The sequence below is a fragment of the Dunckerocampus dactyliophorus genome, chromosome 14 (genome assembly GCF_027744805.1).
Source record: "Dunckerocampus dactyliophorus isolate RoL2022-P2 chromosome 14, RoL_Ddac_1.1, whole genome shotgun sequence".
Taxonomy (NCBI): Eukaryota; Metazoa; Chordata; class Actinopteri; order Syngnathiformes; family Syngnathidae; genus Dunckerocampus; species Dunckerocampus dactyliophorus.
Window position 1 is genome coordinate 24,724,743 of NC_072832.1, and position 14,435 is coordinate 24,739,177.

A 14,435-nucleotide genomic window follows, 5' to 3' on the forward strand; every position below is an offset into this window, starting at 1 on the left:
AAAAAGATGTGGTAGTCAGTAACAGTTACTTTTTTAGACCAATCAGAGGGAAAAAATTATGGAATCACTCAATTCTGAGGAAAAAACTATGGAATCATGAAAAAAACAACAACAAAGGAATACTTCAACACACCACTAGTACTTTGTTGTACCACCTCTGGCTTTTATAACAGCTCGCAGTCTCAGAGGCATGGACTTAATGAGTGACAAACAGTACTCTTCATCAATCTGGCTCCAACTTTCTCTGATTGCTTTTGCCAGATCAGCTTTGCAGGTTGGACCATTTTCTTCAACTTCTACCACAGATTTTCAATTGGTTTGAGATCCGGACTATTTGCAGGCCATGACATTGACCTTATGTGTCTTTCTTCAAGGAATGTTTTCACAGTTTTTGCTCTATGGCAAGATGCATTATCATCCTGAAAAATGATTTCATCATCCCCAAACGCCCTTTCAATTGATGGGATAAGAAAAGTGTCCAAAATGTCAACGTAAACCTGTGCATTTATTGAAGATGTAATGACAGCCATCTCCCCAGTGCCTTTACCTGACATGCAGCCCCATATCATCAATGACTGTGGAAATGTGCATGTTTTCTTCAGGCAGTCATCTTCATAAATCTCATTGGAACGGCACCAAACAAAAGTTCCAGCATCATCACCTTGCCCAATGCAGATTCGCGATTCATCACTGAATATGACTTTCATCCAGTCATCCACAGTCCACGATTGCTTTTCCTTAGCCCATTGTAACCTTGTTTTTTTCTGTTTAGGTGTTAATGGTGGCTTTCGTTTAGCTTTCCTGTATGTAAATCCCATTTCCTTTAGCCGGTTTCTTACAGTTTGGTCACAGACGTTGACTCCAGTTTCCTCCCATTTGTTCCTCATTTGTTTTGCTGTGCATTTTCTGTTTTCAGGACATATTGCTTTAAGTTTTCTGTCTTGACGCTTTGATGTCTTCCTTGGTCTACCAGTATGCTTGCCTTTAACAACCTTCCCATGTTGTTTGTACTTGGTCCAGATTTTAGACACATCTGACTGTGAACAACCAACATCTTTTGCAACATTGCGTGATGATTTACCTTCTTTAAGAAGTTTGATAATCCTCTCCTTTGTTTCAACTGACATCTCTTGTGTTGGAGCCATGATTCATGTCAGTCTACTTGGTGCAACAGCTCTCCAAGGTGTGATCACTCCTGTTTAACTGCAGACTAACGAGCAGATCTAATCTGATGCAGATGTTAGTTTTGGGAATGGAAATTTACAGGGTGATTCCATAATTTTTTCCTCAGAATTGAGTGATTCCGTAATTTTTTCCCTCTGATTGGTCTAAAAAAGTAACTGTTACTGACTACCACATCTTTTTTTCTTGATTTCTTTTAGTGTTTCTTAAAGCCAGAAAGTTGCCATTTGAAATGACTTTAGTTTTGTGTCATGTCTGTGATCTGCTTTTTTCTACAAATTTAAACAACTGAATGAACTTCCTCCGAGACTGGTGATTCCATAATTTTTGTCAGGGGTTGTATAATGACCCTCAGAAATGTGTTTTTGTTCACCCTTTCAATGTCCACTCCATCGATTTGTATTTCTGTGTAAGTATCCTTTCTCCGATTACCAAATAGTATTATTAGTTGTACTTGGGTTCAGTCAGGGATAGTCTGTTTTTATCAAACCATCTTTTTAGTATAGTAGTCATTTCGTCTGTAACTTTTTTTTATTAGCTCATGTGTACTTTTTCCTGAAGAGAAGGCAGTAGTATCGTCTGCAAATAATACTAGCTTTAGGTCTTTCATGGCTTCACAAATGTCATTTTTATTTTCATAGGTTGAACAGTTTTGGTCCCAGTATTGACCCCTGGGATACACCGCACGATATATTTAAGCATGCTCAAGTATATTCTCCTAGCTTCACATATTGCTTCCTGTTTGCTAGATACCTTTGAAGTCCATTCAACACTAGCCCTCTTATTCCACATGTTTCTAATTTTGTAATTAGGATGTTGTTGTTAATTGTATCAAAAGCTTTTGTCAAATCCATAAATACTTCAGCTGCACACATTCTGTGGTCTACAGCGGTGGTAATTTCCTCGGTAATTTCAATCAGTGCCATGGAAGTTGAAATGTTAGCTCCGTATCCGTATTGGCTGTCCGCAAGTAATTCATATAAATAAATTTGTCCAACCTGTTGTTGTATAGCTTTTCAATGATTGTGGAAAATTGTGGTAATAAGGAGACTGGGCGATAATTAGTAAATTGATGTTTGTCTCCATTTTTTAAAATTTGAACTATTTTAGCTGTTTTCATTTTGTTTGGAAATGTACCGGTCTGAAATGATAAATTACTAATGTACTGTATGTCAGTTGCTCTGCGATCTGGTTGATTACCATTTTTATTGTTTATCGATTCCATTACAATCAGTTGGTGTTTTTGTTTGACATTTCTTGACAAGGTCAATGATTTGCTTTTTTGTCACGTCAGTGAGGAACATTGACTTATTGTTCCTGTCTATAGTTTCATCCCGTTCCTCCACTGACCAGAACTGTGTGATATTTTTCTCCAGTTTTGGTCCGATATTTATAAATAGTTATTCAACTTTCCAGCTACCTCATTCATATCATCATACTTGGCATTTCCAACCGTGAAAAAATTAGGGTAATCTGCTTTGCATATACGAGAGAGTCACTGTATCCCCTCTTTGGTTTTTTTTCCCCTCATACAATTTCCAATACTTATTGGCATAAATTCCATTATTTATTTATTTATTTATTTATTTAAACTAAAACTTTTATTGTTTTAGTTTTTGTCGACTAAAACCATTTTTTGTTAGTTTTATTCTAGATTTAGTCAACAAAAACAATCACATTTAAAAATGACAAAAATGTGACTAAAGCGTGGGAGCAAGTTAGATGGTGCGTTCAAGGACTGTCAAACAAAGTGGGACAAGTCACCGCTGCCAACAAACAACTTTGGGGGTTTCTATCTGTATATTATTTTTTGAATAAAATTAAAACAATTCCAAAATCGATTTACATTTACATTTTAGAGGAAGCAGAGACTGAGGACACGAACCTGGACAGTTGCATCACCGTGGCTGAGGTATCTGGGGTAGTCAAAAAACTCCCCAATGGCAAAACTCTGGGGGTGGACGAGTTTCGACCTGAATACCTCAAGGCTGTGGATGTTGAGGGACTGTCTTGGCTGACAAGTCTCTTCAACATTGCATGGAAGTCGGGAACAGTACCTCTGCATTGGCAGACCGGGGTGGTGGTCCCCTTTTTAAGAAGGGTGGCCGGGGGGCGTGTTCCAACTATAGCGGGATCACACTCCTCAGCCTCCCTGGGAAAGTCTATTTCATTGTACTGGAGATAAGGGTATGACCGTTTGTCGAACCTCGGTTACAGGAGGTGCAATGTGGGTTTTGTCCCGGTCGCGGAACACTGGACCAGCTCTACACCCTTGCAAGGGTGCTGGAGGGTACATGGGAGTTTTCCCAACCGGTTTATATGTGCTTTGTGTCCCTCGTGGTGCCCTGTGCAGGGGTTCCAGGAATACAGGATTGGTGGCGCGCTACTACGTGCCATTTGGTCCTTGTACAGCCGGAGCAGGAGCCTGGTTCACATTGCCAGCAATAAGTCGAGCCTGTTTCCGGTGAACGTTGGCCTCCACCAAGGCTGCCCTTTGTCACCGATTCTGTTCATAATTTTCATGGACAGTATTTGTAGGTGCAGCCAAGACGTTGAGTTTGAGGTCGAGTTTGGGTTCCTCAGGATCTCGTCTCTGCTATTCGCAGACGATGTGGGCCTGATGGCCTCATCAGGCTATGACCTTCAGCGTTTACTGGGCCGATTTGCAGCTGAGTGTGAAGCTTCTGGGATGAGACTCAGTACCTCCAAATCCAAGACCATGGTTCTCCGTCAGAAAAGGGTGGATTGCACCCTCCAGGTTGGGAGCAAGATCCTACCCCAGGTGGAGGAGTTCAAATATCTTTTGGTCTTGTTCACGAGTGAGGGAAGTTTGGAGCGTGAGGTCGACAGACGGATCGGTGCAGCGTCTGCAGAAATGCGGATACTGAATACCGGACCATCGTGATGAAGAGAGAGCTGAGCTAGAAGGCAAATCTCTCAATTTAACGGTCGATCCATCTTCCCACCTTCACTTTTATAGCCGCCATCATGAGATCGCGGATACAAGTGGCTGAAATGAGTTTCCTCTGTCGTTTGGCTGGGCTCGTCCTAAAAGAAAGGGTGAGGAGCTCAGTCATCCGGGAGGAGCTCCCTGGTGAGGTGTTCCGGCATGCCCAACCGGGAGAAGGCCCCAGGGCAGACTTAGGACACGCTGGAGGGATTATGTCTCACAGCTGGGCTGGGAACGCCTTGGGATCATCCCAGTGGAACTGGAAGAGGTAGCCGGGGACCCGGAAGTCTGGACTTTCCTACTGAGACTGCTGCCCTCGCGACCTGGACCTGGATAAGCGGAAGACAATGGAATGGAATGGCTTCTTTGTTTCATAATGTAACATTAAAGGGTCCCTGACATGATTCATCAACTTTGCTTAAATATGTTATATATTGTTTGTAATTGTGTTCTACGTTGTTTGATTTTTTTTTTTTTTAAAGCAAACGGTAAATTCTCAAAAATGACATATATAGTTCATGGCGCCAGCCTCATTTCCGGAAGTGACATCATCAGAGTACTACCACTCATGTAAGCAAACGAGACCGGATGTTTTTAGTGATTATAGCGAAGATTTGAGCGATGTGTCAATAGTTGTATCGAGGAGGAAGAAACCTTTGGAGATGAAATAGAGAACTTGCAGAACATGGACTTAAGCCTTGAGACCTGGAGATAAGGGTTGGTCACCTTCAAAACACAAAATGGTAAGTGTAAATTACTCTGGAGTTGCTTTTCCTTCAATTATTGGTTTAATTGGCTTCTTAATGAGCTTGAAGTGGTCTTTAGAGCCTGTTTTATTGTATATGTGCCGCACGTAAACATATCGGTGTGAAAAGATGTTTATATAACATGTATAATGCTTTGCAGCCTTGTTGCTATTGTGGAATAGCGTTTAGACGACATTATGTAAGCAAGACATGACTTACTCTGTTCTGTGGTAACTTTGACGTAGTGGTCATTCTTCGTTGTTTTGTGTACCGGCGGAATAGCACCCTTTTTCAAAATGCGTTTATACGCTACTTTCAAGCCAGATGCCTATTGTAAAGGTGTTTCTTCATAGTAGTCATTAGTGACAAGATCACTGCAAAAAACAGAACTCGAGGTGGGTGTCCATCTGTCTCTCATTCGCTGCACTTTCTTTGACCATTGTTGCCTTAAACCTACATCAACAAATGTAACTGAATTGCATCGAATTGCGTGAGGCACTGTGTCGCTACCCCAGCAAAGTAGTTCTTCAGTGTTAGCTCCTACAATAACAGTGTCGCTGTAGTTTGGTTAATATACAGGTCACATTGCATGTTCATGTCTCACATAAGGATTGTGGATGATGGGCAAAATTCCTAAAAGTGCACTTTTCCTTAAAGGGTCCCTGACATGATTCATCATCATTGCTTAAATATGTTACATATTGTTTATAATGATGTTTTACATTGTTCGATTTTTGAGAGCAAATGGTAAATTTGCAAAACTTAAATGTATAGTTCATGGCGCCACCAAAGACAAAGTAGCTTGCAGCTCAGTCTCATTTCCGGAAGTGATGTCATCGGGGTGACACCTTTCAGCAAAAGCAGAGTAAACAAACGCTTCTTGAGGTAGATGGTCAACTTGGTTCAGTCTATTTTTCATCATTTTCATTCATTCATCCTTTATTTAACCAGATAAATCTCAGTGACATAAAACATTACTTTTACAAGAGTGACCTGGCCAAGACAGCAGAATAACACAGTTTCACATTTAAAAACAGTTGCATTGGCCAAGCCCATTCATTTCACATTCCTTTAAAATAGCCTTAAATTCTTCTAACGTTAATAACCTGAGATAAGTTTGTCATTTTGCAGGTATTCCATGCAAAGGGTGCAGCGTACTGGAATCAAAATAGTAGTACTGTAATGCCAAATTGTTGTGTTGCTGCTGGACGTTAACAGTACCCGAGTGATACTGTGTTTTTCTTTTCCAAAAGAGGAAGGTTTAAGACAACAATGGATGAAGAAAGTGCAGATGGACGTCGACCTCGAGGTCTGTTCTTTGCAGTGATCATTTCACTGATGACTGCTTTGAAGGAGCGCCTTTACAAGAAGCATTTGGTTTTAAAGTAAAATATAAATGCATTTTGATAAAGGATGCTATGCCGCCGGTACACAATACAAGGAAGAATGGCCACTACGTCAAAGTTACTACAGAACAGAGTAAGTCATGTCTTGCTTACATAATGTCTTCTAAACACTTTTCCACAATAGCAACAAGGCTGCAAAGCATTATGCATGTTAGAGAAACATCTTTTCACACCGATATGTTTATGTGCGGCACATATACAATAAAACAGGCTATAAAGACTGCTTTACGCTGATGAAGAAGCCAATTTAAAGCAATAATTGAAGCATAATCATCATCTCCGTGTTCTGCAAGTTCTCTATTTCATCTGCAAATGTTTCTCCCTTTTATCCTCAAACTATTGAAACATGGCTCAAATCTGTTTCGTTCACCGCTTTGTTTGTTTACCTGAGCGATTGTACTCCGATGACGTCACTTCTGGAAATGAGGCTGAACTGTGAGAGCTAGTTGGTCATGGCTGGCACCATGAACCATAAATGTAATTTTTGCAAATTTACCAATCGCTTTCAAAAATAGAACAATGGAGAACATGCCTACAAACAATATGCAACATATTTAAGCAAAGTTGATGAATGATTTCAGAGACACTTTAAGGGACACCGTGTACTCTGTTACTCAGCGGTTCCACTGTCCCAACTTTTCCTGAAACAAACTCTTTGTTCTTCACGTGCTCAAGTAGTCTCACAAACATTTAACAGCAGATGGGGCGGCCATTTGCGTTGCCAATGAGTCGATACGGCGGCAGACTGACAGACGTGTGTGTGTGTGTGGTGTTAACGTGCATTCGTGTTAGTGTATTTCCTGTTTGTTCTCACCTTGTCTCCTCGTGTATACATCACGTGTCTCAATCATTCCAATTCTCTCTCTCATATGCACACCTACTTGTTTGTACAACTTAAAAGTTAACCTTCTAACAAACGTGTGATGTTGTGTTACTTACTGCTTGAGGTTTGCCGTACTAAAAATCAACATGTGTGACTGTTTGTGTTTGTGTTTTGTCAGTGTGGAGCGCTTCGTGGAGCAGCCTGAGGTCCATACGTGAGTATTAGTGACACGCTCATTCCCTTTCATTGTCTCTCTCTCACACACACACACACACACACAGGCAGCTGTTGACAAAGCTCTCCAGGGATGCAACCAATCAGCCGTCACACAAGTTTATACGTTTATACTCATCAGAGACTTTCTTTGTTATTCCAAAAACATTCATGCTGAAGTAACGTTAAGTCCAAAGACTTAAAAAAAAAAAAAAAAAAAAAAAAGAGTTATTTAAAGGGATTAAAAAGTTGTACCAATTGTGTATGTGAGGGTGACGGCCACACACGCTGATAAAACTGCCCACTTGGGTCCACTAGTCACATGGGACAATCCATTTAGGAGCCTGAAAATTGGTCCAAACAATCAGCAGGAGGCAAAGGGCCGCCCGACAGTGAGCCCACACACACACACATACACGCACCAATCAGAAGAGATTAGTGACAAGCAGCGAGAGAGAAGGTTTGCGTCTGCGGCTCGACACCTGTCCGTCTCTCACCGCCGTCCAATCGCGTCCACTCAGGGAGGGCGACAGGCAGCAGGGGTTTAATCTCGTCACAAGAGACAGGTTTAAGGCTCGCCGAGTTTTACATTTCCAAAGCCGTCACTAATCTGTTTTATAGCGGAGAGAGCGGCAGAAAACAAACGACACGTCTCAACTTTGTCAGCCGACGCCTCTTGATTTGGTGTCAAGTCGGCCATGTTGGATCTTCAGATGCATGACACACATTGTGTCATCATGCAATGTTTTTTTGTTTTTTTTTTATGAGACAAATTTGTCCACTGATCTGTGTTTATAAATGTCATCTAGGGGGTACGCACGCTAGTCCATTCGTATCGTTGCGGCCCCCCGCTGTGTTATGACACCATCACTCCTATTCTGCTGTTGTGGGTTGTTTTCAGTCTTTTGTGGAGCCGTTCTGATGATTTAATTTTATGCAAGGTAGCAGCTGTTGTTAATTTTGTGAGGAGCGATTACACACACATGTAGTCACTGGTTTGACTTTTGGGTTATTTTGAGTCTTTGTTTTTCCTTTGGTTAAGAATTGTGTCAGTTATCATTAATAAGATTGATAAGGCCGATCGCGTTGCTGCCATTCTATGATTTGGTTCCAAAAGGGGTGTCCAGAGGTTTTTCCAGCGAGGGCCACATGATGGAAAATGAAAGGATGCAACTTGCCACTTTGCCACTTTGATATTTTGTATGCTAAGAGGTTATATATACAGGTACAGTACACTCCTGATCAAAATCTTAAGACCAGTTGAAAAATTGCTAGAATTTGCATTTTGCACATTTGGATCTTAATGAGGTTTTAAGAAGAGCTAGAATATGCAAAAACAAGAAGGGGGAGTGAGACAAAAATCATTTTGAAAAAGTAATTTATGGAAAACAACAATTAAACTGAAATAGGCTGTTTATCACCTGATCAAAAGTTTAAGACCACAGGCTATAAAAGCCAAAATTTGCTCAAAATGTTCATTTTCTGTCAGGCATTCACACTGTCATGCCCTCCTGATGGTAAAGCTAAGAAGCGTTGTCTTTTTGAACGTGGTCGGATTGTGGAGCTGCATAAGCAAGGCCTCTCGCAGCGTGCCATTGCTGCTGAGGTTGGGAGCAGTTAATCAGTCATTCTACATTTTTTGGAAAGATCCTGAGCATTATGGAACAAAAAAGTGAAGCGGTAGACCCAAAAAAATCACACCTGCGCTGAGCCAGTGGATCCAATTCGCTCTCCATCAAGACACAGGGTGGTCTTCCACCCACATTAAGGCCTTACTGGTGCCGACTGCAGCGCAATAACCATCAGACGCCATCTGCGGGAAAAAGGTTTAAAAAACAAAAAAGGAAATCAAAGATCTCGTCTCCTTCAATGCCACAAAACTGCCTGTTTAGACTTTGCCAGGGAGCATCAAACATGGGACATTGAAAGGTGGAAAAAAGTTTTATTCTCTGATGAGAAAAAATGTAACCTTGACGGTCCAGATGGCTTCCAACGTTACTGGCATGACAAGGAGACCCCACCTAAGATGTTTTCTACCCGGCACAGTGGAGGGGGTCCATCATGATCTGGGGTACTTTTTCATTCATTGGAACTTCAGGTGGTGCGGGGTCGTCAAACGGCGGTTGCTTACGTGCAGATGTTGCAGCGGGCATCCCTCATGACTGAGGGCCCTCGTCTGTGTGGTAACAGCTGGGTTCTTCAACAGGACAACGCTGCAGTTCACAATGCTGGCTTGACCAAGGACTTGTTGAGGGAGAATAACATCACTCTTTTGGACCATCCTGCATATTACCCTCATTTAAATCCCATAAAGAACATTTGGGGATGGATGGCAAGGGAAGTTTATAAAAATGTCCATCAGTTCCAGACAGTTGATGCCCTTGGTGAAGCCATCTCCACCACTTGGAGCAATGTTCCCACTAGCCTCCTGGAAACACTCGCATCAAGCATGCCCAAAGCCATTTTTGAAGTGATGAACAAGAACGGTGGAGCTACTCATTACTGAGTCCTACTGAGAACAGTTTTTGTTCGGGTTTGGAGAGTTTTTTGTTATTTTTTGAGTGATGGTCTTAAACTTTTGATCAGCTGATAAACAGCCTATTTCAGTTTAATTGTTGTTTTCAATAAATTACTTTTTCGAAGTGTTTTTTTCTCACTCCCCCTTTTTGTTTTTGCATATTGTAGCTCTACTTAAAACATGCAAAATGAAAATTCTAGTAATTTTTCAACTGGTCTTAAGATTTTGATCAGGATTGTATTTCATGAAAAAACTGCATCTCAGCTTTGTCATATCGGTGAAAAAGCAAATTATTAGTTTGAACTTCACTCTTGGCTCTTTTTTTCCCATTTTTGTTATTGTTTTTTTATTATTATTATTTAATATTTTTAACTTTCTTCTTAAATAATATTGGTAAATAGTATGACTTTATAACTTCCCTCCAATCTAATAAAAAAAACATTCTTCTTAAACAATATAATACATTATAATATTCATACATTTTCTTCTCGTAACATTATGAATTTATTTTCATAATATACCTTTTTCCCCAACTTAATTTTCCAAAACTTTTTTGTTTTGTTTGTTTCACATAATATTATGACTTAAAAAAAAAAAAATTTAATCTTGAATATTTCAACACTAAGCTACGAAAATGATGTAATTTTTCCCCATATTACTTTATTCTTGTAAAAAAATTAAACTTTCTTCTCGTTAGAATATTACTTTTTTTTCTCTCTTTGTATTTTATTCTCATAAAATTACAATTGTTTTTTCCATTTCTGTTTGTGTTTTTTTTTTCCAAATATTTCAACTTTCTTTTAAAATAATAATCGTAAATATGATATTATTATTATTATTAGGACTGTCCAAGTTAACTCGTCAACAGATATTTCCTTTAACGGTGCATTTCTTTTGACGCGCGATTAACGTGTGCATGTTTTGTTTGACCCTCGGCCCACACGCCGTAGTTTGAGGAAACGCAGCGTTGGAGCCAAAAACGGGAACAAATATTGAGCATAAGAAAGAAAAGAGCATTTTGAATGGTGAGTTTTGCTTCAAAGCCCTGGCAGATGGCTCTTGCAACCAAGATCAAAGTTATTTGTATGTACTCTGTCGTTGTGAGTTGAATTGTCACGGAGTGCGTCCCCTGCCAGAGAGAAGCGAGAACTGCCGGTTTGTTGTAGTGACCGAAAGGACAAGCTGGCAGGTGCAAGCAGCCGAGATGAGTTTGCTCCATTGGGTGGCTGGGCTCTCCCTTAGAGATAAGGTGAGAAGCACTGTCATCCGGGAGAAGTGTCATCGGAGTAGACCCACTGGTCCTCCGCATTGAGAGGAGCCAGATGAGGTGGCTTGGGCATCCGGTCAAGATGTCTCCTTGACGCCTCCCTGCCAAGGTGTTCAGGGCACGTCCGGCTGGTAGGAGGCCGCAGGGCACGTTGGAGAGGCTATGTCTCTCAACTGGCCTGGGAACGCCTCGGGAGGAGCTGGGAAGTCTGGGCTTCCCTGCTTAGGCTGCTGCACCCGCGACCCAACCTCAGATAAGCCTAAGAAGATTGATGGCTGGACGACTTTTCTTTCATCTTTACTAAAATTGCGTAATTTTTCCTCAAAGTATTATGTTATTCTCTTAAAATTCCAACTTTTTTTCATTTATTTCTGAATATTTTGACTTCATTCTTCTAAAATTGCAACTGATTTTTGTTCCGCCGGCCAATAATAAAACAGCCGATGCGCACGTGCATGGAATCTTCCAATCACGTCAACGGAGGGGAAGCGTGCCGTTGCCTGGGTGTGGATTCGCACTCGTCAAGTGTGAAGGTGTGTACCATCGGCCTTGCGTGAGTGCTCCCTTAGAAATGACGATGACTGAGGCCAGCAGCAGAAGGGGGAGCTGCCCTGGGGGTTTAAACGGGTCCCGAAGCAGTCTCTTCAGTACCTTTTTTATATATATATACAGTACATACATACACACATATACAGTATACGATTGTCCGAGTGTGAATACACCCAAATGACTTGAGGATGGGGGAGACGGTTGAAAGTTGTCTTGTTGTTTTGTTTGGTCTGCAGCGGTCGCCTGCTGGTCGGCACGTTTGTGGCGCTCTTCTTCAACCTGCTCACTCTCATGTCCGTGCACAACAAACCCTTTGCCTGCGTATCCCAAGGTACGTGACCCTGACTCTCTTTCTCTGTGTGTGTGTGTGTGTGCGTGCGTGTGCGCCTGATAATCCTCGTGGTCACAGGGGAAGCACAACAATTCATCTTTTGTTGTGTTGGATTATCAAAGTCAAATGTCATGGCAGCCAGGACGCCCGGGGTCAAAGGGTAGCCCATCATCCACAAACCTTATGTGAGACATGAACACACGCACCTTTCTCTTTTCTGTGCTTTCTGATTATATAAAAACAGCCAAAAAGAGGCAGCTAAGAATACACAAAATGGGACACACCTATTCCACTTGTAAAGCCTTCTGGAAAAACCTCCAAAATGTTGCTTAAAATGACCAAAATACGGCAAAATACTGTAAGTATTACATGTTATCATGAATGTGCCTTTTACTGCATGCTCACAGCATGGAAATAAAACCCTAAAACCTTGTTGGAGGTGTTTTAATAGCGGGCTTTCTAGGCGGAATAGGTGTTTCCCATTGCGTGCATTAATTAGCTGCCTCTTTTCAGCTGTTTTTAGACTGTACCTTGAGAACGCACAGAAAAGAGAAAGGCATGCGTGTTCTTGTCTCACATGAGGATTGTGGATGAAAATTCCCATACGCTCTCCTTTCCCACTCCCTTGTCTCCTCTTCTCACTCCCTCCTCCTTTCCTTCCCCTTTTGTCCATCCTCTTTCCTTCCTCATTTCCTCTCTTCATTTCCACCACATTTCCTCTTCTTTCCCCCCCCCACCCCGAGAGTCATTATGAACTGTGGAGCAATGAATGAGGTCAGTGTGTGTGTGTGTGTGTGTGTGTGCGCGCGTGTGTGTGTGTATGTGTGTGTGTCTCAGCTGTCTACTCTTGCGTTGTGAGCAGTCTCAACATCACTTAACATCTGACATTTCGGGATGGGATGGGGATGAGACTACACACACACACACACACATGCACTTAACTTTGTTGAAACACACACATCTCACTCACTACACACACACACAGACACACACACACACACAGACTCTCTCTCTCTCTCGCTCTCAGATGGAGCGAGACTAAAAGTGTGTTACGCAACAATGTTCCAGACAGTGGAGATGTTTTGTGCCAGGGGGGCACGGCGGTCGCCGGGGGTGGGGGGGTGTAGTGGTTTGAGTGGGGGCGAGCAGAGGGACGTGCCAACACACACTGATGGTGCGCTCTCCTCGTTCACACAGATCATAAATAAGTCACTCCATTAAAATGTTTGTTTGCGCTTACTCACTGTAGCAAAACAAACACAGCCAACGTGCGCTCTCTCACACACACACACACACACACACACACACACACACACACGGTGAGCAGGATGGGACGTGATGGCAGCGTGACCTGACGCTGAGCCCGCGGGACTCGTCGTGTCGTCAAAGATTAAAGGAGAGGCGACGCAGCCGTGCGAAACACCGCTAATGATTTTTTTAAGGATCTCTTTGCTCCCGTCTGCTAACTTTTATACTTTTTATATTTTATGCTTTTATTTGGCAGATTCAGCTGCTCATAAAGTCTATACCCAGCCATCTTCATTATTATTATTATTGTTGTGATTATTATGTCATTCCTTGGCTAAATAAGCAATTTGTACAATGATGTGTATCAGGCCATATGATATCGCTTTTTAAAAAATTTTTCCAAATTCCCGTTTATTTTTTTCCCAAATTCTGTGTGATTTTTTTCCCCCCACAAATTCTGTTTGTTTTTTCCCAACTGCCGTATTATTTTTTCCTAAATTCCATTTGATTTTTTTCCCCAAATCCCGTTATTTTTTTTTTTTTTTTCCCAAATTCAGTTTATTTTTTTCTTTCCCAAATCTCGTTTTTATTTTTTCCACTCAGAACTTGCTCAGTGTCAGCATGCATCATAAAACGCTGGGTTCAATGAACAAGCGGTAAGACACACCCCGGTGTAAACACACTCATCCCCACACACACACTCAGCCGCGCTAGCATCTGCTAAACTAAGCTAACCCCGCTGGCTTCCATTTACGCTCCGTATGAGGAGTTTTTCCGCCAGCTATCGCCGGTGTTTCAGGTCGCCATTTCGATGTGTTGAGTTCGGGAGGGGGGCGGGGTTTCTGTTTGTGATGAAATCCCGCCCACACAAACGTTTCTTCTCCTCACGATGACACAGTTTCATTCACATGATGTCACTTTCTGCAGGATTAACAGCAAATGGCGTTTTTATAGGAATCATAAGGCCCCATGTGATGTAATAATGTGTTCATGTGTTTACAAGGTGCGCATGTGTGTGTTTCACAGCGGCCAGCAGCAGTTGGCTTCAGGAACACGTGGCAGATATGAGCAGAAGGTAAGTATCTCATCAGCAGGAAGCATCCGCGAACCAAACTTCTTTCAAGAGTACGTCGTCATGTGACTTCAAGGGGGGAAAATCACCATTTACGATGCGTGACAGGTCTTTATGAACAGTACACACT

The 14,435-nt window shown here is 41.8% G+C and overlaps 1 protein-coding gene across 3 annotated transcripts in view; it reads left to right on the top strand.

Annotated features, from left to right (window-relative positions):
* The window catches only part of slc30a6 (solute carrier family 30 member 6), a 92,286-nt gene that overhangs the window by 44,000 nt on the left and 33,851 nt on the right, over positions 1-14,435 (top strand). For 2 of the 3 annotated variants that reach the window (XR_008573750.1, XM_054799555.1), the window contains exons 8-10: positions 7,286-7,321; positions 11,891-11,985; positions 14,260-14,308. Coding sequence is in view for 2 of the 3 variants with exons in the window: in XM_054799555.1 (XP_054655530.1) it covers positions 7,286-7,321; positions 11,891-11,985; positions 14,260-14,308 (180 nt within the window). In the remaining variant the exon portion in view is untranslated. Of the gene's footprint in view, positions 1-6,160; positions 6,358-7,285; positions 7,322-11,890; positions 11,986-14,259; positions 14,309-14,435 lie in introns of those variants that run through there. The other variant, XM_054799556.1, reaches the window with a different exon arrangement.